Source organism: Plectropomus leopardus, chromosome 17 (assembly GCF_008729295.1).
Source record: "Plectropomus leopardus isolate mb chromosome 17, YSFRI_Pleo_2.0, whole genome shotgun sequence".
NCBI lineage: Eukaryota > Metazoa > Chordata > Actinopteri > Perciformes > Serranidae > Plectropomus > Plectropomus leopardus.
Genome location: NC_056479.1, coordinates 4,779,090 through 4,806,844, shown reverse-complemented (window position 1 = coordinate 4,806,844; position 27,755 = coordinate 4,779,090). Strand labels below are relative to the sequence as shown.

Sequence of the window (27,755 nt, the reverse complement as noted above, 5' to 3'; positions counted from 1 at the left end):
ACTGCACCACCCGACGCTCCACGGGCTCCCCAGGAATGTAAACAACATGTTTACCCTTCTCAATCTAACATCTAGGCAACAATGCAGAGTTGAACATAGAGAATTCAAGACTTGTGAGGAGACACAAGGAGGGAGCAAAACCCCAAAATTCAATATGGAGATTTGGGTTATACAAACCCATTCTTTCTGTTCAACTCACAAAAGTTAAAAATCTGCATAACACCAATAAAAAGTGTTCTAGTGCTGATAAACTAAAGGCCTTTACACATCAGTGGCATTTTTTGTTTGTGCATTTATTTTGCACGCCAATATATTTTTTCAGACTGTTGTTTTTGTCTGAGCACTTTCACGGAAAAAGTGACTGTTAAGCTTACTTTTTAAAATTTCATTATAAAAGTACTTTGACTTCCTTATAACCATATTTTATTAAATGTTGAATACAGTAGTGTATTCAACTTTATTATTTGACGGTAGCTACTTTGTTTAACTTTATTGTAATTGCAGTTCGTTCAGTATTTTTTTCGATGTATATAGTGCATCGCAATATTATTTTAAAGCCACATCACCCAGCCTGAATACAGATCACATCAGACTCTGTTTTGAAGGTTTCTCTGTCCTCAGATGTAGAAACACAGACTTTCACTCCCACCTCTGATGTTTCCAAAAATTGCCTTGTTGTTAGAGCAGCCGATTAGAGAGATGGTGCCTGAAGGACCAAAGTCTCAGGAGCCAGTTTCTGTACCTGTTCACAGATTTTCCCTCCTCTGTGAGTCCAGCTGAGCCTGACCCTGCAAAATCTGAATTTATTCAGTCATTGGTGAAGTTTTACAGCACAGTGTGTCTTTGTTCAGTTTAGCCAGCAGACCATGTCCGTAGCTTTGTCTTCACTTGCTGATATCTAATATCTCCACTCTGCTTTAAACTGCAGAGTAAACTGATAAAACCAGTCCGTATCCAGTCTGTGTGATTGTGGTCCAGTTTGGCCCCCAGTCTAGACTCTGAGTCCAGACTCTGGGGGGAGGTTGCAGCAGTTCATCTGTGTCCAAACAATCAGACTCGGAGGACAAACCTCTATAGTTGTCTTAGTCCCAAAGAAACAGATAAGACACAAGAGAAGCTCCTCGTCACATCTCTACTCTGCCGTCACCGTCCTTATTTAGTCAGCAGATAAGAGACAGACGTGTCCTACTCCTGCCTTGGACAAACACTTCCTCTTCTTCCTGTGTTCCTCTGCCAGGCAATCCGAAGGCCAGGAGGAGGAGGAGGAGGAGGAGGAGGAGGAGGAGGAGGGCGGCTGATTGGTGCCCATGTTTCCCTCCGAGATCTCTGAATCTTCAAACAGACCTGCTGCATCAAAAAAATCCACTATCTAAGTGACGCTATTACAGTTTGACCCTGAAGGCCTGTGAAGACCAGATTATAAACTGAGACTAAAGCTGCAGCTAAAGATAATCCATTATAATTTCTAATCAATATAACGATTTCTTTTTTTTATAATGATTTTTCTTCACTTATTTTTGCCCATTTTTCCCGTAAAATTGTGTAATACGCTCAGTTTAATCTACAGTATCCAGAAAATGGCAATACATATTGCCAAATGTTTTCAAAGTTTGATATATACAGAGCTTTGCAGTCTCAGGCAGCAGCACTCAGATGTTTTACGTAACCCCTTGAAACACGAAACGACATCAGTTGTCTTGTGCTGCATTCATACGCCTTTCGCGTGCATTTAAACTTTTGAAACTTGAGCTGACTGGTTTGATTTCTTTATCAAAACATGGCTAAAAACAATAAACGCAGCATAACATGACCATAGCAGTCATTTACCTTCTCTGTTATGATTTCGTTGTCTGCTCGGAGGGTAAGGAACTTTAGAATCTCGCAGTTTTCCCAATTAGGGAACATTTATGGCTGCTGTTCCTGTTTGAGTTTTTGATGCTTTTTATGATGCATCTAAGACCCTAAATTACATATTAAGAAAGTCTCTGGTGATTTGGGTTCCTGAAGGCTTTAAGTTGAACCACCCTAGACAAAATCATAACAAATGAAAGACATGTGAGAAGACCCGGAGGAGCTCAGACCAGTGAATGAACCGGGAGGACGGATTGTTTTGGCGACTGCTGCAAACCTCAACAGAACAGAAATGTTTGGGGTGTCCACATAGTTTTGATCACTTAATATCTGCAGCATCATGTGACCGCCCTGTGTTGATCCTGTCAGTGGATTCAGATTTGTATTAGTTTTGCTGTTTTTGTAAGTGGACGTTGTGTTATATTTTCATACTGAGATGTAATCTGGTGTGAGTACAGATGTCTGCTGCATTTCAGGGAACACATTCTGACTGCAGCCTGTTGTGTGTTTGGAGGACGTCCAGTGTTCATGAAAGAAAACTTATATTTAGTGCCAAGCTGCTGCTGCTCGGTCTCAAAACTTCACCACAATGAGAGGAGAGAAGCTGCCGTATCGTCCTTGTTTTGTTTATTGCTCCGAAACAAAAAGAAGTGTGAGGCGTTTCCTGCAGACGTTTAATCATATATCTGATACTCGACAGCGGACGTCTAATTTTAGTTGCTCAGTTTTTACAACAGATTCTCTTTCGGTCCCGAGACTCTGGTCCACGTGTCGGATCCTGACGAGACCTCTTAAATCTGCAGACTCCTGCAAAACCTCCTCCTCCTCTCGCTGCATTCTTGTGGCAGCAGATCCACAGGACGTTAAACTTTCAGCTGAAATTATAAAAAGAGAGCGAGTCCCTGCAAACGTTGGAGCTGAAACAGACTCCGGAGCTCAGCTGCGGGCCTCTTCTCCGCCTTGCTCCATAAACAGCATTAAAAATAACTTTGAACAAATGTGCAGCAGATGAGGATGATGGGAGCCTGAAGACCATTGACTATAATATTTAGTTATAGTTGGCCCTGTTGGGGGTCATTGTGCCTGAGAATTTTATATATATTCTGATTTATAGACAGAAACAGAAGTTTTCATCCACAGTCCAGTAGGAACATAACAGTCAAATTTCTGTCGAAATGTAGATCTAATTTTACCCAAATTTACAGAAAATAGTAAATGTACAAGGTGGATTTATTTGTCATCTTTTAAACAACCGTAAAACTTAAATCAGAAGTCAAGTCCCTATCTGACTCCCTTTTAATAGAAGGGTGCAGTACAGTTTGACACATGCAACGACATTCAGAGCAGAAAGAGGACATAGAGAAGAAGAAAAAATGCTAAAAGATACAGTTATCACACATCAAACACATCAGCCATGCAGCACAAAGCTGTAGAAGATCATACTACATTTTTATAAAGAAATAAATTCTATAATACATTTTTAATGCATATTTGGAATGATGGATGTGTAAATAAAGATCCAAAAGTATCACGAACAAATCACCAACCAGTCCAAGGTGAGTTCTGGTGGCAAAGACAGTATACTTTGAAAATGAAAGTATGAGTCCGTCCTACCTGCCCTCTTTCTTTTTACTGTCCCCAGTGTTTTGTTTTCAATGGCTAGAGTTTCACAGGTAAGGAGACAGGGAGTCTTTGTTTTTGTCGTCCCCACAGTCTTCTAGTTTTGCTTTTATATGAAAAGAAGACTTTCGTAGTGAGAAGACACAGTGTTCATGTCTCTCTCTCTCTGGCTGCCTGAAAGTTCAGTTTGTGTCTGACTTTAAATTTTTGTGCTGATTTATTCCCATTAATTATAAAATCCAGGTCATTATCAAAGCAGCGCTCCGACCCCCAGAGGGAAAGCCTGCTGTGTTTCCCCGAGATCTTAAATACTTCAAAAGCTCTGTTTTTGGGAGCTGAAGGGTAGCTATGGGTGAAAATGAGTGAACAAATCTTTTTGAACAACTCTTTTTACTGTCCAGTATGTACCAGGTCATGATGCAAATCTCCAGTTGCTCATGACTTCTCAACTTTTCCCACTCATCATATCATAGGGTACTGCTAAGGCCTCCACCAACCAAGGCTCTTCTGACCACGGTGTGTTTGTGAGCTAAAAAGAAGAATTTTACTGCTCGGACCCTTTTAACAATACACTGATAACCAAGAGCAAAGGAAACAGATCAGCTGAGCCATGAAAAGTGATTGGATTCTCACTTTTAAGATTATTTCAATAACATATGAATGCAGCACAAAGCTGCAAGGGTAAATGGGACGTCTGTTTCCTCTTAAAATAATGACACATTTTTGGTCAGTGACATTTCTGTAACATTGTATTGGGCTTAGATCGTCTATGTACATACAAATAAGATGCTGAATCAATGCATTAAAATGTATATTTTATCTTAATGTAAATGGTTACACAGACCACTTACCTGTGGGGTTCCTCAAGGATCCATTTTGGGCCCTGTCCTATTCTTATTGTATATGCTGCCATTAGGGTCCATTTTTAAGAACACGACATTCCTTTTCATTGTTTGCTGATGATGTACGGATTTGCCTATAAAAACAAATAGTAAAGATTCGGTGAAGCCTTTGTTAGAAGGTTATTTGTAATCTAAAGAAGAATGACAAAACTTTCTCACTCTAAATGAAAATAAGACAGATTGTTTGCACAACCAATAATATTGGTCATGCAGATATATTGATCTGATTTTTGGTGGAAACTGGCACATTTAGACTTCTAGAAGCTATTTTGTTGCAGTTTCAGTTACACAGTCTGTTAATAGGTGTGTCCTAGTGACTGGCACATGTGGGTAAAACTTTAAATTTCCATTCACATTCCCTACAACGGTAAAGCATGACGAATACATCGTCCTCATCTTATACCCAACTCTCTCTCTGGAACTAACCAAGAACCTGCAGGCGGGTCTCCCAGCTCCGCTGTTTCATTTGCTAATATTGCACGGCTAAAAGTTTCCAGGCTGAACTTGTGAACTTTGGTTCCGCATTACGTGCATCACTCTACATGCCGTGTATTCTTCATGAGGCTACGTGCACCAGGCAGGGACCCCCGGGCTGTGATGGTTCGGCACGAACACTTGAACCCGTACAGCTAATGATGTTACCTTTGTCTTCCTGCACTGCTGCCAATGTGATGCTTTTCTGAAGTCACGCACATGCTCACAAGTGAAGACCTTGTTAGAAACCAGTTTATATGCGTCGTGTCTCTGACTCTTGAATGTTGATTAGAGACTCCTGGTTACTCCAGAAGCCTGACAGTAACTGGGTTAGTGATTTTGAAACTGGTTTACATGATGACTGTAGTTGTGACTTTGCGCAGAACTGTGATTGTGTGATGATTCAGAAGCAGCAGCCTTCACTATGAATGCAGCTCTCTGACTTCCAGCACAGAGTCAGTGACCGTGGCATTATAATGACATGCTGATTAGACACAGGCCGGGCCACCACTGTACCAAACAGAGCACGGACTGTCAGAGGGCCTGACCAGTTTAAGAGCCTGAATACCATCACATTCCAGTGAGTGGGAGTCAGTAAGAGGCAGCTTCGAAGGAAGAACTGCTCGACATCTCACTCGACGAAGTGGGAAACTTTGTCCAGACTGAGAGTCTGTGGTGGAAGAAGCAGGGAGTCTTTGTGTGGCAACACATCAAAGAGTTTTATTCTTGAGGATCTCAGCAGCGCTCCGTCCTCTGACCCAGCCGAGGAAGTCAAACATGGGTCAGAGGCTAATGAAGAGTCCTCAGGTGGTCCAGCAGAGAGACACAGGAAGATAAATTCTCTGCAGGAAACATCCACATATCTCCTCCCTGACGCTGACTGGACTTTCCCCAGTGTTACCAGTGGAAAGAGATAGTTAAAGACCCACATAAACACTTGTTACTTATTCATAAGCCCTCACAGTCCCTCACATAAATGTTACAGTGTTGTCAATCAACTGTCATATTGATGTTTTTCCTACTTCCTTCAGTAAGAACTATGTTAACAGAGATGTAAACAGTATAATTCAAACCATCAATGTATTATTTACATTTAAAATAGTTTTGGCCTCAAAAGAATTAAAAGAATCAAACTTGCATGTAGTCAGTGTCCCCCCAGTGTTGATGACAGGGGAGAATACTGTTGGAACTCAGATTTTCAATTTGAATTTGTTTGAGAATCTAGAAAAGTGCAAGTGACCCTTGATCATTACTGAACCACAACAGTACAACTGGGCTCTAAATATTTAGTTTGTGGGTTCTTCAGTGGTAACTGTTATAATACGTTGAACCAACTACTACCAAACAAAAGTTAAATAACTTACCATTATAATAAAGTTCAGTAAAGTGCTGCTAAATTTACGTGTAAAAAAAGTACTTTTATAATAAAGTTGAATAAAGTACGGAGTGGTCAGATTTAACCACTGAGTACTTTATAGCGTAACCACTGTTACACTTAAGTTAAATAAAGTACTGATATACTGAGGTTGAATAAAGTACTGTTACAGTAGAGCTAAATAAAGTACTGATATAATAAAGTTGAATAAAATACTGTTACAATACAGTTAAAAGTACTGTTACAATAAGGGTAAATGAAGTACTGTTATGATAAGGTTAGAAAAAAAGTACCTTTACAACAAAGTTAAATAAAGTAGGTACATAAAATGGATCAACTTCTGTTACGATAAAGCTAAATAAAGTTCTGTTATAATGAAATTAAATTAAGAACTGTTATAATAAAGTTAAATAAAGTTTTCTTATAGTTAAATAAATAAAAGCAGAACCTCAGTGCTTTTATTCTGAAGCATCAGGCTCGTCTTAAGCCGGAAGTGTTGGTGTTTTTTTGTGAACTTGAGGCTTCTGGATAAAAATTACATGTTATCACTTAGCAGAAAGGTAAACTGTCACAGTGACGCTTTTAAATGTGAGAATTTATCTTCACTGTGAGGGGGAAACAAACTGAAAGATCTCAAATTTATATATTTATATTTGCAAGTTGCGCAAAATGGGCTTCATTGTTGCAAAATTCTACTGAGTGGTCATGGTCTGGAGCCCTGTATTTACATTTACAACACACACCTCACCTGCTCACACAGTGTGTGCTCCATTTGCACTTGAAAGTTGGAATTTCCAAACTTCGAGTCAGAAATTTCAACTGGATCGCCACCTGAAGTTGGATTTGCACCTTGGAAAGTCAGACCGTCGCTGACCTCAAAATCTAATATGGCTGCTCCACGCATTAACAGTAGTGGAGTAATACACTGTAATACATTCTGTATATACTACACCTCAGTCTTATTTGTGTCTCATTAAAACAGTCTTACCCCGAGTCCTGTCCAAGTTCTGTTTGTGGACATGTGGCTACAGTGTTTGTAAAACACAGTGTAATGCCTTGTGATCAGCTGGTTTTGCCAACAGCGGCTAACCTTGCTATTGCCAACAACTTCTTGGTTTTCCAACTTGTACTGGAACGCAATCAGCTCGGGTGTGATGTCATTCCCAGCGCAGACCTCCAAGGTGGATGGAATGCATTTGTCATATCACCCAGGAGAAAGTGATCTGGATAGGCGGCCGACTGCGTGTGGCATGTTATGTTCAGTGTTTATTCTTTCTTTTTGTTTTGGAAGACTTTTTTTAGCACCAGATCCACAGATATTTTCATACGCGATGAGTGAATTAAGTATCATGATGCACAGATATTGATATTCCGTATTGTTTTGTGTTTTCCAGAGTTGCTGGGCTCCACCAAGAGACTGAATGTGAACTACCAGGACTCAGATGGGTGAGTGATGAAGTCAATGCTATTAAAACGATATTTTCTGGATGCATTTTTGCCGTGTGTGTCCAGTCATTACGCAGCTCCCTCTGCATCTATAAAAACCGTTTCCACTCTGCGGAGCTGGAAACTACAACCTGACTCAGCACACACATTCAGTGCAGTTGTGTCTGGTGTCAAAACATCATCTCACCCTCTGTGTTTGAACCTTTGAGCCTCTGCTGCAGTCTGCTGAAACGCTGACTGCTTAAATTCCCCCCTCGGAGCTCGTTAGCCTGCAAGGAGAAAATACATGAAGAAAGTTTAGTCCCTCCTCATCAATATTTCTTTTTGTTTAAAGTTTTTATAATCTTCCTGCTGCTTCTTCTAAAATCTCTATCTCCTGACTCTGAGGTCTTTTACCAAGCCATTGCTGCGGGATTGTGCCCCAAAACCAGGTATTTTTAAGCCAAAACATGATCTTTTCTTTCCCTGACCAAGTGGTTTTGTGCTTAAATCTAACCACACGTTCGGTTTCAACAAATCAGCTACATAATAACAATAAATGTAATCTATTGTTTTCTGGCGACTGGGTTGATACATAGTGTATATTTAAAAGCAGAAAGTGTCTCCTGTCTGAGTTCAGCCCAGCGCTCATAAGTCTGTGATTTAATGCTAAAACAACTGTCGCAGCCTCTTCAGCTTAAAGTCAACACTGTCGTCGTAACAAAAGCTCAAAGAGAGATGACAAGCCGAGAATCCAAGAGGGCCATATAACACATGAGGTAGAGGAACATCAGTCCTGAGACGTCGTCAAGTGTTGGTCTGCTTTGTTTGCGCACTCAGAGGGTCAGAGTGGAGCCCGGGGAGGTCAAAGGTCAGATAGCAAAGGGCCGAACTGAGAGTGAGTGTTTACAAAGAACCTGGATGACTTAATACCGCGCTGACAGCCGAGGCATCTGAGAAATGAGTCAGGAAAGAGTTCACAGAGCTGATGTGATGAGACGGAGTCAATTAGGCTGCTGCTCCATCAGGGAGAGCATCAACGATACTGTGAAAACAGGAGTTCAAGCGCTGCAAAATACCGACGTGAGAGTTAACATTAGACATAAGAAATAATGATACACAATAGCAATTAGAAAATCATGTGAATGGAAAATTGCAAAAAGTCAACAACAGATTTGTTAATATTTCACTGATGTTCACTGTTTTGTATCTATAAAAATAGACCAACTAGATTTACTGAAGTTCATATTTCTTGATAATAACTACATTACTATGATGAGGGTTTCAGTGATGTGATATGGTTTAATTTCAATGTACATGGTTTTACATTATTATTATTATTTACTTATTACTAAAATTATTAATGAAATCATTTATTAACTATTAATTAATTAAACTTAAAAAAAAAAAGTTTTACAAATTGATTATTTAATAAATTAACTAATTATTACTTAAAACTACTACTTATTATTGCTTGTTATTGTCTGTTGTTATTTTCTGTTACAATGAATGAATGAAAGAAATGGAAACGGAAGGATTTTTGGTTGAACAAATGCATTATTATAATTGTCAGATTTTTACATACTTCCATTAAAAATTGGTTTCAGGCATTGGAGGAGGTCAGGAAATGCACACTGGCAGGTGAGAGTCGGTGTCCAGTTGCATATTTATGCCCCGTGCTGGTAATGGCCGTGGTTGAAGGCGGGTTGTCGTTTCGTCTGTCAGTCCCATTCTTGCGAGTACAATATCTTTAGAACACCTTCAGGAAATTTTTATCAAATTTGGTGGAAACGTCCACTCAGACTCACAGATGAAGTGAGTCGATTTTAGTGGTCACTGGTCAAAGGTCAAGGTCACTGTGACCTTGTGTGTGTCATTCTCCCTAAGCAATATCTGCTGAACACCTTGAGATAAACAGAAGAAATCAGGTTGCTGATTACACATTTACAAACAGCCAGCAGTTCATTTTGTTCTTTGGCAATCAAACTCCAGCTGACAACATGTAAAAATGAAGAGCCGCTTACAGCTTTGATCCTGCACTTTATTCTCTGGGGACATTTGGACGCAGTAGATTGTAGTGACGAGACATTTTCTGTTTTAATGGGGAAGTTGTTGCAATGTTGCACCAACATTAGCATGTCTGAACCTTTAGTGTGTGTGTGTGTGTGTGTGTGAGAGAGAGAGAGGGGGCTGTGTGTGTTAGGGCTAATAGCCTCCAAAGGGACGTTGGAAAAGGGTTTTTCATTATTCATCAGAGCTGTTGGCGGCTCGCTGGGCGACGGAGCTCCGCCTCGCTGCAGTAATCACGCCGCTGCATCTTAAAACAACATCCATAACACACCAACTTCCCACAATCCTCCAATGTTCACCCAGCACGTCGAATCATGTTTGTACACAGTCAGTCAGCAGACAGGGACTCTGTTCTCACGGGTCAGTTTTATTTTTTGTGTGGGTGTCTCTGTTGTGTCGCTGCTGTCGGACCATCGGGAGTTTCTGTGACTCCGCTGAAAGCCTCTGTTTGGATTAAAGGTTCAATTCCATCAGTTTACAGCTGACAAACCCTCTCTGAGGTAGAGAAGTTGATGTTGGGCTGCAGCCAGAGAATGTCTGACTTGTTTTCACTTGACCTTAAATTACTAAAGAATTAATCTATTAAAATAGTTGTTGATAAATGACTAATACTTTCAGCACTAGTTGAGCATTGAGTACATCCCACTTAGAAGTTAGAAGTTCACAGGCAGATACGAACTCAGTGGTTACTTAAATGGTAATGATATTATAATATTAACAACTTCCGACATTATTAAAACAAAGTTTTGAAAGTAAAATAAAAATGACAAAACATATTTGTTTCTTAAATTTCAGCTTCTACAAGTAGAATCTTTGATATGTTTACCATATTAGCTTGGCATGTTAGCATGATAACGTTTGCTAATTATCAGTAAACACAAAGTTCAGCTGAAGCTGATGGGATTGTCAATTATTCTGCAGGTATTTAGTCATGAACCAAAGATTTGGATGCCTTAAAATGTAGACCTGATAATGGAGCTAAAGTCAGAGGATCACCAAAGTTATTGCAATTCATTCTGAAGGCAACACAAATGTCTGAACCAAACTTGATCACCATCTATTTGGCTGTTGTTTAAAATATTAATATCCCTAAACATGTCAAATGTTACACAAAATATGTAATACTATCTAGTGCTGCACTGAGTCACCGTGGAAACATCATTAGTAGTGTTGTCAAGATACAGTAATCTCCAACTTTGGTACAATACCTCCAAAAATATATTAGATATAAGATATTCAATACCATTTTTGAGGCAACTGGGAAAAATTGACATTGAGAGCACACATTTTTTTTTCTTAAAACATAAATATAAAAAGGCTTCAACTTGATTATAATGACTTTTCTTATCTTGGTTAGTGGCAGAAAACAACAGAATGACTAAACATCTACAATAAGAGAGCCTGAAAGTACAGTTGTCACCAGAGTATCAGTACTGCGGAGAACGAATATTAAAACCATTTCAAATGTTCAGAATCTGTATGTATTGATAAATCACTGTTTTCAACAACATCAGTCTCTAATATCATGTGATACATATCAAACAGAACAGCAGTGTATCATGACAAAGGCTGTGGTATCATTGGTGCTCAGGTTCAGGTAAGGTCACAAAACTATTATTTGACTATAAACCAGACATTTGTTTAACAAGAAATGCATACAGACTTGTTATAGTTACAATCCAAACACATGTCAAATTGCATGATCTTTGTTTTTTTTTTTCTCCCAAAAAGGGACACAACTGTGGCCAGGGTTTCCCAAACATTTTTTTATTTGTGGCACACTGCCACAATTAAAAAATCTGCCGCTAAGTTTTGATTTTCTATTTTTGGAGCTTAACTTTTCATTCGGAGCACTGTTGGAATATATGTGCTGTTCAGTTATTTATTGCACCACACTCTTGGAGTGCAGCGCGTACTCTGGGCACAGACAGAGCACCAGAATGCAAGACGCAGTGAAAGCCAAACTTAGCTACCGATCGTGCTGGGTCTAAGAGTTTGCATTCTCTCGCCTGTGAAGCAGCTGCTCCTCTTATCTATCGATCTGATCAGCTGTGACCAGATCGATATATCACCTGCCAACCTGCAGCTAAAACTCCACAAACAACTGCTGAGGAAAAAAAAGATGTCATGAAGAGCTACGCTAGCGCTGTGTTCACAAACCCTAAAAAAATGTCAGAAGTAAAAGAAAGGGACATAGAATGATTCAAAGGACACACACAATTGGGAAAAAAACAAAATGAGGGGACAAAAGGAACACTTTTTTGTTAGTAGTTTTTTAGTTACTAGTTTTGTTTCTAATATAATAATATATATTATTAGAACACTTTACATCAAAACCAGTCAACATGTTTTCTTAAATGATTGGTGGGAAAATCAAACATGAGTCATAGAGAAAGGGATTTATTTCTTAAACAGATTTAGAGATGTTTTAAAGCATATTTTAACATAGCAAGAACAATTTCTGTATATATTGGACTGAAAGAAATGTGGCACATTTATGTCTGTCAATGTGTGGTGTAGATCCGGATCCATATGCAGATGTAAAAAATCATTAAAATACCAAATTTATGCAGCTTTTTCTGGCAGTTAATTTATTCATCTGATCAAACCCTCTGAAGGATTTGCCGTCTCTTGTTAAGCATCTTGTTGACAGAGAGCTCAACACTCTGAATAAACGAACAAATAAAACGGTAACATTCAGAACAGAACCACAGAAGAAGAAGAAGAAGAACGGAGCCGGAGGTTATGTTTAATGAAACAGAAAGGCATCCAGCTCGCCTCGTCTGAACAATAGCTGACATACTTTCCTCCTGGCTCACACAGTTTTACATTTCGCCAAGTTTTCAGCAGTGAGGGTAAATAACAGCGTGCAGCCCCTCCTCTTCAGGTGTATCAGCACACCTGCGGCCTGTTGTCGCTCCTGTTGTGATCTGGGGGAAAGTTTTATTCTGTGAAGAGACAGGAAGTGTGCACACAGACCTGAGGTGACATCACATGGCCTTTACACATAAATCAGGGTTATTAAAGGTGTGTTAGTGTTTGTACAGGATGCCCATTCATCACTGAGATTATTTGTCTTTATTGACATGCCACTGTGCCAGTAAACTCTCTGTGTGTGTGTGTGTGTGTGTGTGTGTGTGTGTGTGTGTGTGTGTGTGTGTGTGTGTGTGTGTGTGTGAGAAACAAACCGGGTATAAAGGAGCTGCTTTTCTGCATCCCCGTGAGACAAATTAGTATTTGAGTCTGTTGGCGCTGTGTTTGCTTGTGTTTCTATGGAGAGCGGAGCTGGAATGATTCCCTGTGAATCGCTGTGATAGTTGGAGCTCTGGTCTTTTGTTCAGGAGGAGAGACCCCGAGCTACGAGCCGCCGTCACAGGTCTGAGGAGGGGAGAAGCCGGACGGCTGCTGTGACAGAAACTGAATCCAGTTTTCAAACAGATTCCCCATCTGAATGCTGCAGACCAACAGTCATCTGGGTTTCATGTAGACTAGTCCTAAATATCAAAATAGGACAAATGCACACTTGGTACTGGAATTAGAAACTTAAAAACTTAAAATAGAACAATGAAGTAAGTAAGACTGAAACTCCAAAGAACCACAAGTGGAAACATTATCAACCTGTCGGACACAATTAGCATCACGTTCAGGGTTGTAGAGAGCTACTTGGAGCTGAGTTCCCCTGAAAGAGACATGAGCGCCATAGAAAGCCATGTTTTGAGAAATTTAGGTGGCTCTCTAAAATATTGTAGCTTTTGGTGCCAATGGGTTGTTATTTCTCTATGCCAGCAATAGCTGTAGCTGGAGGCGTTATGTTTTTGGGTTGTCCCATTCTCATGAACGCAATATATCTAGAATGCCTGTAGGGAATTTCTTAATTTGGCTCAAACTAACGACAAGGTAGAGGCAAAAGACAAATAAAAAAAAAGAAAGATAAAGTAAAATCAGAAAACAAAGTAGAAACAAAATTAAAGTAAAAAGTAAAGATTAAGGAAAAGCAAAACATAAAGTAAAAAAAATATATATAAGATGAAAAGCAAAAGATAATGTGAAATCAAAAGATACAATTAAAACAAAAGATGAAGTAGATCTAAAGTGAAGCCAAATTTTTTTTTTTTTTTTTTTTTTTTAAAAAAATCAGCTAGAGATAAAAGGTAAAATGAAAACAGGAGCTACAGTAAACACCAAACATTAATTATGGACAAAAGATAAAGTATGAGCACAGGATAATATAGAAACAGAAGATAAAGAAATAAAATATAAAAGAAAAAAAAAACCTATGTGTGTGTGATAATCAGTATGTGCAAAAACAATATGGGGGGGGTGTTGCATAAAATAATTTCAGAAAAGTAATATTACAATGAAAATGTGAAAGTTCAAATGGCCGAAGACAATGTAGGAAAGTGTTCCCTGCTGAAATTTTACTGTTAAATTTGTAGTCAAAATACGAATACTAAAAGCAGCTGACTTGCGTGCTTTTCAGTCACACTTTTAAACATTTTCAGACTTTGACTTGTAACACAGCATTTCTACAGAGTGGTATCGTTACTTTTACTTAAGCAAAGGATCTAAGTACTTTCTGCAGCATGTGTTGTGAGGTCTGTGTGATCTTTTACTGTAAAATGTTTCCCATGTGCCAACATGCCCAACCTGCGCTCATAAAGAACAGCTTGTAAATGTTGTTAGTAACACTATCTTCAATAAAAAGAGGTTAACAAATGAACATAGTTCTGAGCTGCGAACGTGAACACACTGTAAATCTGCCGTTGTAGCTTCACTCTGTTCGGCTCTCACATGCTCAGACATCTGAGGGGAACAGTCATAACTCATTTGCACTGAAGTGAGACTGGGAGGAACATTTCTAACATCCGGCCTGTGACGGGTCAGTAAGAGGCCTCCATATAGGTTCACACTGATATACTGGATGTTTGTTATTAAACACGGTTTATTAAAAATGATATATCTCAAGATTAAATCTATAGTATTAATGTCTGGTCAGAACCCTGATATGAATGTGGTGTGAGGCAAAGGGACATAAATTTATTATATTTTCTGTACAATAATCTTCATTTTTAAAGGCAGTTTTTAAAAGGAATGTTAGTGTTTCATTCATAAGTGTTTTTAGTGTGACAGGAGTAAAAGTGAGCCCTTGTCAGTGAGCCACTTAAATTTTATTTTTTCAGGACATGTAGAGATCAAGATGTCCTGTACAGGATTTATGTATTTTTTTAATGTTTGAATACTGGTCACCATTTTTTTTGATTGTTTGGGAGATGAGTGCAACGCCTTTTCCCTGTGAATCTCTACCAGTGTTTTGTGGATGATAAAACCTCACCTGACTTTCCATCAGAGGATGAGCAGATAATGACTGGATTTTCATTTTTAGGTGAACTATCCCTTTAAATAATTTTGCTAGATGCAGGAAATATGACAGATTTTAGAAGATTTTCTCGCCTTTCTCATGCACTAAGGTATTTGTTGCTTTGGTAACTACATTTGCCATCAACACTGACTTGACATCCACATAAAGGAGGCACATTTTCCCTTTAAAAGTAATAAAAAGAAATCTGAGGTTGACAGACTGTAACCCGGTTTGCTGTAGAACTGATGGTGTCATCAGCATAAGGATGGACATTTCAGTTGTTATTAGGACTGGGTGGTAAATCGATCATTTTGAAATTTCTGGTTTAGGACGAATTTTTATAATGCAAATTCAGATTTTCTCCTTCGCTGCTCCCTTTGGGCTTGCGTAGGTCACAGCGGGGCGCGCCCTCCCCCTGTGCTTCCCTTTAGAGATACACACATACACAATATCATGACAGCAGGCGTTAATGAACATTATCAGAACGTTCCCAAAAAAGGCACAGTCTCATCAGTCGTTTGGAGCTGGTTCGGTTTTGCGGCGTCAGATCTCAAACAAACCACAGTTGGCTGCAAAGTTTGTTCAGAGGCTGTTGCAACTAAAGGCAGCAGCACGACCGATTTATTTCAACATCTCAGAGGCAGCAGCCGAGCGGGAGGAATTTGTCTCACTCTGAGATGCACAAGACAGCGTCAGTTCACAAACACCTGGTAAAAAGCAGCCTGCGTTAGTGGAATCATTATCCCATTGTGTCCCGTATGACAGGAAAGCGTCCCACTGCAAAGCTTAGGCAGTCACACAGCAAAAAGAAAAAAAAGCCTGGCCTTTTCCACCTGCTGAAAACTATCCACCCCAGGGATGTGCTGCCAAGACATAAGTATTTTGCTGAAGTTGCCCCACCTCATCTGTACAACTGTACACGTGAAAATATTGCTAGAGAGCTGGAGGGGATGTTGTTTGACTCCACTTCAACAGATCTATGGTCGAGAAATTTGAACACACCAAATAATGTTATTTGTTAACATGGAACTAATGTTGAACGACGGTTATTTGATCTCAGAATTAATAATTTTCAATACTCTACTGTTACAACTGCTAAACTGTTCAATATGCAAAACTGTACAATATGCAAAACTGCAATATGCAAAACTGCAATATGCAAAACTGACGTTGCCTTTGTTAATATTACTTGCTAAAATTTTATGCAATTTGATAAATTTCTTTGTTATTTGTAGTTTGTTTTTAAGTGGGAAAAAAATCAATTAAAAACAGAAATTGAGTTTGGTGTGAAAAATCTATGATTTCTTTTTAGGCCATGTCACCCAGCCCTAGTTGATACTACTCAAGTTTAACACAACATAAAACATGAGATTAATCCTTAAAAATAAGCTATAGACTTGATATAAAACCACCACCACCAACACTCTAAAGGTCTAAAAAGCTCTGGGCAGGGGGGATGGGGGTCGGGCCCGTTGTTTTTGGTGATGAGAGGTGAGGTCAGAGTGGGAAGGGCCGGAGCTGTTAACAGGTCTAAGGACTGTCAGGTGAGCAGGACAGAGGAGGGATTGTTTATTTCTACCTGCATGGTGGCCTTGAGCCTCAAACAGGAGCCAGCTGAGCACAGTTTTAGTACTTTTACTTCAGTAAAGGATCTGAATACTTGTTCCTCCACTGCCTTTGTCTGTGATCCTCTGCTAATAATGAAACGTCTTCATTAGTAGCCTTCAGGGACTCTGCTCTCCTTTCTAATTATCTGACTCCTCCGACTCTACCACAAGGTGAACGAGACTTCCTCCCAGCTTACTTTAAACCCTCCTGACTCAGACGACTGAAGTCCTCTCCTCTTCCTGTCACTCTCCCCTGCTCTCTGTAACCTCTCTCAGCAATCCGTCCATTATCGTCGGAGCTGCCCCCGGCGCTGTCTATTACTGTGCCACATGAATACCAGTGCTCACATTACGCAACCAAGAGAAAGGAAGCACTAAGAACAGCCCTCCCTCTCAGTCTTTATTCATTTCTTTCCTCCTCTAATGTCTCAGCTTTATTTACAGAGCAGCACATGTAGCCTGTAGCTTTATTTCCTCTCCTGTCTCAGCTTCACATGTGGGGGAGGATGCTTAGATGTGACAGCTGCCGTCCATGTTGGGAGGTTTTTTTCAAGTAGCAAGGGTGCAGAAAGTATTCAGATCTTTTACTTTAGTACTAATAACACACCTTTAAATTACTCTGTTGAAAGTAAAAGGCCTGCATTGAAAATGTTACTTCAAGAAAAGTTTAATCATGAACTAACAAAATTAAAAGTAGGAAAGTGTCCCTGTGGCTGTGATACTGTTATATATTATCTCTATATATTCTAAATTAGATTTATGCCTTCAGAAGAGTATGTTTATTGGGCTCTGGACCAAGTGGCTGAAATATGTTAAACCTCTACGACCAGATTTTGTGGAATGTATGGGATAGATGACTTAATTATATTTTATTTTGCCCTTTTCTAATAGTGTGTAAATGCATAGAAATGATGGAAAATACAACATTTTAAAGAGCTGCAGCAGTGCATAAGTGCAAAGAAAAATGCAAAGCTGTTAACGTAGAGCTACTTAAAAACTAAAGTTTCTTTTAAGATAATGAATTGCAATTTTACAACAGAGAGGCTTGTAAATAAAATGTCATTTAAGTAATCTGCTCACACAGAATTCCTTTCAATATTAAGCCATGGAGTCGAGGTATTTCCACTCGACCAATTTATGAATGGATGCAAGGTAGGAGCCTGGAAATACAATTTAACATTCGGTACAGATAGTCCATCAAACTCCTTCTTTCTTTATAAAGTGACAAGTTTTATTTCTGCCTTTCCACATACAGTATATCTAGTAATAATGTCCCATGTATGAAATGGTATTTCCAAATCTCTACCAGTGGACACATGTCACACAACACTAGCAAAACACTCTAAGAGGCTGATAAAAGGGCCACTTTAGCCTGGGCCTGAAAGAGTTAACAGTAAACACACTTTGGATTCTTTAAAAAGGCTGTTTTAGCTGGTCCTCCCCTGGGTGAAGACTCACTCTAATCCACAGACACTGAGTCACACACTCTGTAGTAAATTTGGTTGCAACAAACAGGAGTTATATTAAAGACGGTGTGACTGATAGGCGTTTCCCTGGTAGTTTGCCTGTAGCTGCAGGTTCATGTCTGACTCACACAGTAACACAATAATCTGACTCTGTGCATTCATACAGCAAGTCCAGACACACCACACAACATCACTGTGTTGACTACACACCTTCCAATATGGCACAAACATACACATGAACTCAACAATGAACTGATTAAATTTTGCTGTGACCTCACAAAACCTTTTTTTTTAACCATAACTCAAGAATTCAGATGCTAATATTACAAAAGTTCACACAATCTATATTTTGACATATGTCTAGTTCCTTTAAAGCTTATTTCAAACGTTTTTGAAGAAATATCTACAGTCCTGCTGGTACTCATTGATCTAATGCTATTCTTGGTCCTCTTAAGAATAAAATAAAGATACATTGATAACCAAAATAACCATTAACCGCAACCTGAACATGCTCCCACTAAACTGATCAAAGATTCAGAGGATAAAAAAAAAAAGGTCCGGTTCATATTCAGTTTTAATTTTCTGCTCTGTTTTTTCATAAAGTCTGTAAGAGTGTCTTGTTAAACATCAGAGTCTGACGTGTTTTATTGTATCTCCAGTGTGATCTTAATGAGACTCAGTGTGTGTCAACTGATGTGGTGTCTCTGAGTGCCTCACATTATCCAGCTGGGTGGTGAGAAATCAGTCTTTTTATAAACACTGCTGACTGCGGATTGTTTATTATAGATATCTCTGACCTTTTGACCTGTTGTCTCTTTTAGGTTTTCGGCCCTGCACCATGCTGCCCTCACAGGGACCACAGAGCTCCTGTCTGCACTACTGGAGGCCCAGGCCACTGTGGACGTCAAGGACAGCAATGGTTAGACACACACACACTCACACCTACTCAGCGTCTAAGATGTGATATGTATATGGTCTAGAGGGAACATAGACATAACAACCCCAGTGGTGCAGGTAGTACTCAACAACTTTGCTTCAGTACAAGTACTAATACCAAAGTTTCTCGCACCTTCATTTATTTGTGGCGGCCCACCACAATTAATGCATCTGCTTCCATGTATTGATTTTGTTTTTTTTGGAGCTGGACCGCTCATTAGCTGCACTATTGGAATATATTTTTAACACTCAGGAGTGCAGAGTGTACTCTGGGCACAGACGAAGCAGCAGAACATCAGGCGCAGTGAAAGAGAAAGTTAATGTTAACTACAGTGCATCTAAAAGTTTGAATTCTGCAGCAGCAAAAACGTCCAAAATTGAATAAAAGGGGACTTTCACAAGATTAGAAAAAAGCAACCATGCCCAGGAAGTGGAAAGTTTTTTTGGTTTACCCTCTCATTATGAAGTCACTCAGTCAGAAGTAGAATAATGAAAACATCTGCGGTCAAACAGTTCCCTTTAAGTACAAAACTTTTGTCTGAGATGTAGAAAGATGGGGTAGAATTAGAAGCATAAAGTGGTGTGTGCGCGTGGTGTGTGCGCGCGTGTGTGTGTGTGTGTGTGTGCGCGCGAATGCGTGCGTGCATGTGTGTGTCTGTTGGTTCAGAACATCAGATTAACAGCTGATCTTTGCTGCTCGTTTACATCTGTGTCATCCAGATGGTGTATGTGTGTGTTTGCACTGTACTGTGTGTGTACAGTACACACACACAAAAACACACACACAGACACACACACACACACACACACACACACACACACAGAGTTTACTGGCACTTTTAAATTTTTAATTACCATTTCAAGTGAGCATCAACAGTAAGCAGGCTGAAGTAATAGCACTTACTAGTCCTTATTCAACACTTCAGATACTCCAGTTTATTTACTACCATACCTTAGTGCATTTACTCAAATAATTTGCCAAGGTACAGTTTTGAGGTACTTGTACTTTATTTGAGTATTTTCATTTTATGATACTTAATACTGTTACTTTGCAACATGTCAGAGGGAAATACTACTTTTTGCATCACTGCATTTATTTAATGACTTGAGTTACTTTTTTATATTCAGCTTATTAATATAATCAGCTAGCAAATGATGATGTATATTATAGATTAAACTACCCAGTACAATATAAAGTCATTCAAATAAGCGCCACCTTTACCAGCTGCAACATTAATCCTCTGAAACCCAGAGCGCTGCCACTTTTCTTGTACTCTTCTTAGACACCTTTCACAAGTATTCAAACCTTGACGAAAAATTGTTGCGATTTCTGTCAAAAACATGGGGGAAAAGGCAATGAGCAAATGTTTAACAAATAGCAAGGAATTAGTAGATGTAAATTTTTTTTAAAACAGCTAGTGAAAAGTGTGTAGGGGAAATTGAAAAAAAAATTAAATTTATAATTATCAAAATTAGATCTTTAAATGATGTTACAAAATGTTCACATTTTTACGCACCTTTTTCAGGTCTTTTCTTGTTCAGTTTTTTTTACTTTATTTTTTATTTTGTTCATTTATTATTTTACTAATTTTCAGGTATTTTTTTGTACTTTAAACTAATTTCTTGCAATTTTTTTGCTGGACTGCAGCATGCAAGGTCAGCCCTTTGAAGTCGTTTGAATTAGTTTGAATTAGTACTAAAACTACATTTATAATGATCATAATTACATATTTAAAATTATGTTACTGAATTGTTGATGATTTTTAAGCACCTTTTTGGGTCATTTCCTTGTTTTCTTGTTTATTATTTTCTTTTTCTTTTTTTTCACAAATTTCTTGCTGTTTTTGGGCCATGGCTTCTGTTTGTGCTCACTACCTTCTTCCCACTTATTGAAAGAAATCAAGCCAATTTGCTGAGGTTCCAAAGGGTTAAAGTGATAACATATTCAATGCATCAATAACGTTTCTGTACTTTTATTTGAAAATACGTTTAAATGCAGCGGGTTAACATGAAACAAAGTATTTCATCCTTGTTGTATTGATATTTTTACTAAGGTAAAATATTTAAGTACTTCTTTCAATACTGCTTGATAGAAGTTTACCACTAAAAAGACTCAGTGAATAACCATTAAAGTGTCTGTTTGGTTGTATGCAGGAATGCGTCCGCTGCATTATGCAGCCTGGCAGGGAAAAGCTGAGTCGGTTCTGACGCTGCTTCGCTCTGGAGCTTCAGTGAACGGTGTTTCTCTGGATGGGCACATCCCTCTGCACCTGGCAGCGCAGTACGGACACTACGAAGTGGTCAGTTCAAACACCATTCTGTATTCTATTATTATCTAGTTTAACGCCTGATCTGATGCCTGTCACCATGTTTGTCTGTTTGACTCTAGTTAAGATTTTCCAGATCATTGTTTGCCAACAACTCAAGTATCAGATGCCTTATAAATAATGTTTCAGTTATTTTATCCTTCTACTTCAGTCCTGCTCACACAGTTGTTTACAGTTCATTATTTTGAGTCTACTGTCAACCTCTACAGCTCACATACGTTTTAAGTGGTCAATGCTTCAGTCTGATCTGGAGCACACAGCTGATAGCAACGTTGTTTGTTTACATGACGTTACAGTTCATATTTAATGAATTCAGTGTTGACGGAAATTTACCATGCTACATGATAGTTAGACGCTCATTTGCAGTTTGGATAAGGTATCCCTATGTTCATACGGTATCTTTATGCTCCACTCGAGAAGGGCTGCTGATTTAAGTGAGACACCTAGTGGTAAAATTTGGTATATCAGTGCAGTATGGTGTTCAGCTTAATATAAAACCGCTTTAGAAATGTTTATATCAGCCAAACCCTTAAAGAACATGTTGTGATTTCGGTCTGCTGACTTTTCAATGAAAACATATCATAGATTCAACAACATATATAACAACAAATATCCTGTAAATCAACTGCTGATCACGATAGAAAAACATGCAACCAAACTTCAGACTAATAAGAGGCAAGAGTCGGCTGCAGAGCCCCTAAAACACAGATGCACCGGAGAGGTAGAGAGTGTCGGTCGGGGGCAGTCACTGCAGGGATTGAGAGTTAATGTTGGTGATTGTGCTGAGGGATCAGACGATGGGTGCAGCAGGAGAGACAGAACTGGATGTGATTGGATTTATGGGGATTCGGATGGTGATAATGAGGTGGATTTTGGAGGACTTTAGAGAGAGGGTAGATTTTGGGTGATCAGATTTTGGGTGGGGGTGCAATCAGTGACCCTGTTTTGTCTCAGCAGAACAGATGTGAGGGGATGTTTTGACTGATGAAATGAACACTGCAGAGTATTTTTTTTAATAATCCTGAGTTCAGACTCTGTGTTATCACAAACTACTCTGGTATTTTACCGACCAGGATTAGTATTAATGTAGGTGATCTGTCACCCCCCCACCGAGGAAGACTGTCAGACAGTTTAGTGATTAAAATGTTGGTGTTTATACAAAACATCTGATTAAGTCTTTGGTCAAAATAAAGATTTTTGGTTTGTTTTTGTTTGTCACTTTTATACCAACACTTTAAAGTAAAACCAACCCCAATATGGACACCACCATTCATTTAAGTAATGAACCAAAATACAGTTTTGAGGTGCTTTAGTTAAGCAGTTCAATTTCATGCCACTTCATACTTATTTTTATTTATTGTCTACTGTTTAAAATGTATTTTCTAATAATAAAAATACAAATTTTTATTATTAGTATTTCAGGAAAGTTTTAATTTGGCATTTAAACCATTGCAAAAGCAAACTTTTATGCCTTACTACTACTAAGTACATTTTGCTCATGGTATTTCTTTTATTTCTGTTTTTACTTTGGCAAATGTCATATTTTTGGCATTCTGGTGTGAAACTTTTTTTGAGGTTCCAGCTGAATAGTGATGTTATTTTAAGGACATGGTTTTCTTTTTAAATTGACCACAAAGACGAATCTAATGTATACAGCTTGTTCTCGTTTGTGATACTTTTCATGGTGCTTTGCATGATTGAACAAAATGTATGTTACTAATTTAAAAGATTAAAAGCATGCATCTGTCTGTTTTGATTGTTCTGGACAAGATTATAGATTAGAAGATTATATTCTGTTGTCTATTTTACAGCCAAAGTATAAATTCAAACACAGCTCCAACTAGTGTAAAGAGTCCACCTTAAATCCATCTTTTTAGAGCTCCTGGATTCCTGTTGTCACTGTAATCCATCCTGCAGAGTCCCTGCAGAGCTGTGATAATAACACACATCCGTCTTGTTTATTCAGTCCAGAGTGTGTCACACTTTACGTCATCTGATTGGCTAAGATGTGGTGAAACATTATCCACATTACAGCATTGACATAACACAAACCCTCTGAGGGCCTAGACACTGCCTTGCTCTGCAGGTGTTTCTGTCTGCTGAGGAGTCACATAGGGTCAGGCTAGCAGTTTCCCCCTGCTTCCAGTCTTTATACTAAGCTAAGTTAAGCTAAGCACGTCCCAACTCCAGCTCTACTGAATACACAGAAATGAGATAAGACATCTTAAATTAAAATAAATTTCAAAAATACTGAAGTATGACATGGAATGTATACCCTTGTTAGAGTATTATTATGTATATTATATCATTGCATTTGGGTATGTATACCTGTTTCATCATTTCAATGATATATATATTTTGTTTTCCATTTATTTTGATTACTATTTTTATTTTTAACCTTATTCTTTTTTCAATTAGTGTTTTTAAAGTATTGTATTCATTGTTTTCTAATTTTTTATTTTTTTTAATTTATTTTTTGTTGTTTCTCTGTATATCAACACTTTTCCTTGGTTACACTTCACATTTACAAACAAATATGGCGTACAAATACATGTAAACAAAGTCCTGCTATCAACATATACAACATTTCCCCTTATAATCTCAGTTTCCTTCCTTTGACACGTGTGGACTAATATATTGTCTTTTGTGTAACTGTTTTCAGTCTGAGATGTTGCTGCAGCATCAGTCCAACCCCTGTCTGGTAAACAAGGCGAAGAAGACTCCTCTGGATCTGGCCTGTGAGTTTGGAAGAGTCCAGGTGAGTACAGTTTTTCTTTTATTTTGTTTTTTGTGGTGACAGAAATTGTGGGGACTTACCTCCCTTGTGGGGACAGGTCACCACAACGTAAATTATTAAATTTAGGCATGCAAGGGTGGTTTAAGGTTAAGATTATAATCTGGGTTGGTGTAGAGGGTAAATCTCCTGGGAATGAGTGGAACTTAAAGCAATGTCCTGCAAAGTGAACTTTGTTTGACAGTGTTAACTGATGGTTTAAAAACAAACAGCCACAGCTGGACAAACACACACGCGCACATGTTTGATTGTGTTGCCATGGCTACTTTTCTATCTTGGTCAGTAAACATCAGTGTTATCTTTGTATTGTGTTTGTCTCTTCTTTTTCTGTTTGCATGTCGATCCCTTAAACCTGAACTGTAGATTTTGTGGCAGCAGCTACATAAACAAACCATACTTGTGTCCATGCTTCATCAATCTGGTACAGATATGGATATATTATGAGCATCTGTCTTGAGTCTTCTGTGCAGTAATCATACATATTTATAAATATTTCTTGTTGTTAACTCCAAGAGCTCAGTCAAAAGTAGTAACGTCCTGATCAAAGTTTATCTGAATCGAGACTGTTTTATATCCACCCATATGATTCCAATCTGGTGTTTATTTGTGTTTTATTCCCGTACTTCAGCTACAATAAACTTGAGTTGTAATTACAAAATGCAATCTAAAAACGGCTCAGAACTTTGCTTAAAAAAAAAGTCCATAATGTTTTGCAGTGTCGTTAAATTATTCAAAATACTTTTCTGTCAGTGTCTTTCGCCAAGCTTTCTCTATATGTTTTCTGATGTTTTGGCCTTTTCTGAGTTTTTTGTGTACATTCAGACTTTTTAATTTATGAACCAAAACAGCTGCTCCTTCAGGGGTCACCACAGCAGAACATCTGTGTCTATCTGTTTGTGACCTCTGCATTCTCCTCTGTCACACCGACTACCTGCATGTCCTCCCTAACCACATCTATAAACCTCCTATCTTCCTCTTTTCCTCTTGCCTAGCAGCTCCACCTCCAGTATCCCTCTACAGATACACCCAGCATTTCTCCTTTACAAACCATCTCAATCTCGCCTCTCTTGCTTTGTCTCTCTCTTTAACCTAAACTTTCCCTAACCCCAGTATTTAAGTATTTAAACTCCTCCACCTTTTTGGCCTCTACTTCTTGCATCCTCACCATTCTGCTGTCCTCCTCCTCAGTCATGCACATGTTCTGTATTTAGCTCACCAGTGAGAACCTCGCCGGGCTTTCCTCAGCCTGCTCGCTACCCTCACTACACATCACAATGTCATCTGTAAAAATCATAGTCCATGGAGACTCCCGCCTTGTCCTGTCTGTCTACCAAAAGACACAGAGCCATTCTTGATAAATTCATTTTTGTTTAATTAATTTATAGTTATGCCTCCGTGCTGGCGACAGCTGTGGCTTAACGCATTATGTTTTGGGTTTGTTGGACCGTCTGTCCCATTCTTGTGAATGAAATATCTCAAGAGCACTTTGAGGGAATTTCTTCAAATTTGGCACAAATGTCCACTTGGACTTAACAATGATACTGATTAGAATTTGGTGGTCAAAGGTCACTGTGACCTCACAAAGCATGTTTTTGGCTGTAACTCAAGAATTCATATGCTCAAATTTCTCACAAATGTCTAAAAGGTTAAGTGATGACATTTTATATCTAAATTGTCACTGTGACATTATAATGTTCTGCAAGAAACACTCTTCTGGCTATTGTTTGCTATAACTCAGGAACTAAAGTGGAGACATTTGGTCAGACTCTGAATTTGTGACACTGATCTTATAACTGTGCTGGTTGTATCGATCTTCTGTTCTATCAAGGTTAAGATGTGTGTGAAGCATCCATATTTTCATGCAACTAGAGTGGTTCATGGAGGCATACAATCATGAGGCAGTAACTGTAATTTGAACTTTAAGTAATAATCAAGGATTTTCATTAAAAAAAAATGTATGTTCAGTCACACCGTGTTGTTTGAGCCCATGGCCCACTGATGAAAGCCCTTACATTTGCAGAATTGAAAACGGGGTGTCGAGTGAGACATTCCCAGGAAAAATTAGAAGCAGTGTGCAGTCATTAATAATCCTCTCTCTCCCACACTGTCTATGCTGTGGTAACGTTTCATCTCACCAGCTGCAGGACTCATAAAACAAGCTGATATAAATAAATTCACCAGCCTGGTTTTAAGTCTTTGCTTGCCAACAAACACTGCAATTACTGCTTATCGCCAAAGGCGCCGCCAAAGAGAACGACACAGAGATCTTTGAGATTGTACTTTATGTTACTGTAAACACTCATATACATGTTGTTGAAAATACTTAAAAATTTTGACTAATCCTGGAAATCTGAGAAGTAATTACACCTTTAAATCTGACCAGTTTACCGTACTTAAAATAATCCTGGAAACTGATTGCTTTGAAAAAGTATTACTAAATATAACTATTAATCTTAATATGGGTTTACTTTATATCTAATTGTTAAGTTAACTCAGAAAAAAATCTTCTTAAGTGTTAGAAACTTAAGTAAACCAAATAAGGCTGACTTAACTGCATAACAAAGAGGATTTTGGCATTGATGAAGTTCTGTTTTGTTTACATTTTTAAGAATATATAAGTGTGATTGACTAGTTTGCAACCAGCAGAATACAGATATATATCACAGTAAACTTGGTTTACTGAAGTTGCTAAAACTTAGAAAGATTGATTTCATTCAATTTATCATATTAAGCTGCAACAACTTTTCAAAAACAGCTTTACAAAATTAAGTAATTATAACTTAATTTTTAAGTAAACTTGACAAATAAATATAATGTAAACGTAAATTAAGACTTAGTTATAGTTATATTTACTTCAGTTTGTCAGATTTTAAAGTAAGAAGTACAGTAATCATCTCTGAGATGTATTGAAATATAAGGTGCCATAATATTTAAAAGTATAAGTATCTTGAATAAGTACTAAAGTACAGTACAGTGCAGAGTAGATGTACTACGTTAGCTGTCGTCCTAATCGTCTTTGTTCTGACTCGTGTGAGTTTGTTAAATGAGACATGAAAGTGAAGACTGATCCCCAGACAGCTGATTCAGACTCCACAAGATATCTTTAGAGTGTGTGTGTGTGTGTGTGTGTGTGTGTGTGTGTGTGTGTGTGTGTGTGTGTGTGTGTGTGTGTGTGTGTTCAGGCGTCAGCTGTCACTCAGTGATGTCAGGGTGTGTCGTTGGGCAGCTGTTGTGTTTCCATTCAGCTCTCCTCTGTTTCACCTCCTCCTTTTTATACTCTCTGAAACTGTTCAAGTCACTTCAAATCTTCTTTGAAACCTTGATCAAACATCCCGAATGTGAATTTTTGGGGAAATGTGTCTCGTGTGATGCAGTAGACAGGTGGAATATTTTCAATGTGACGGAGTATCGTCATGCAGCTGATTGCTTTTGATTTGAAAACTAAAGATGTTTCCCAGCAACAGATGTACACATTACTAAAGTCTTTACTATCAAGGACATCACTGTGTCTGCTGCCAAACATCTGGGCTCATCTGTGGTGTTCTGGGT

General features: G+C 38.5%; 1 protein-coding gene across 6 annotated transcripts in view; it reads left to right on the top strand.

Moving 5' to 3' along the window:
• LOC121956336 (caskin-2-like) overlaps positions 1-27,755 on the top strand; it is a 70,084-nt gene that overhangs the window by 21,782 nt on the left and 20,547 nt on the right. For all 6 annotated transcript variants that reach the window (XM_042504489.1, XM_042504488.1, XM_042504487.1 and 3 more), the window contains exons 3-6: positions 7,617-7,668; positions 18,971-19,068; positions 21,240-21,385; positions 24,075-24,170. In XM_042504489.1, the coding sequence (XP_042360423.1) occupies positions 7,617-7,668; positions 18,971-19,068; positions 21,240-21,385; positions 24,075-24,170 (392 nt within the window). The remainder of the gene's footprint in view (positions 1-7,616; positions 7,669-18,970; positions 19,069-21,239; positions 21,386-24,074; positions 24,171-27,755) is intronic.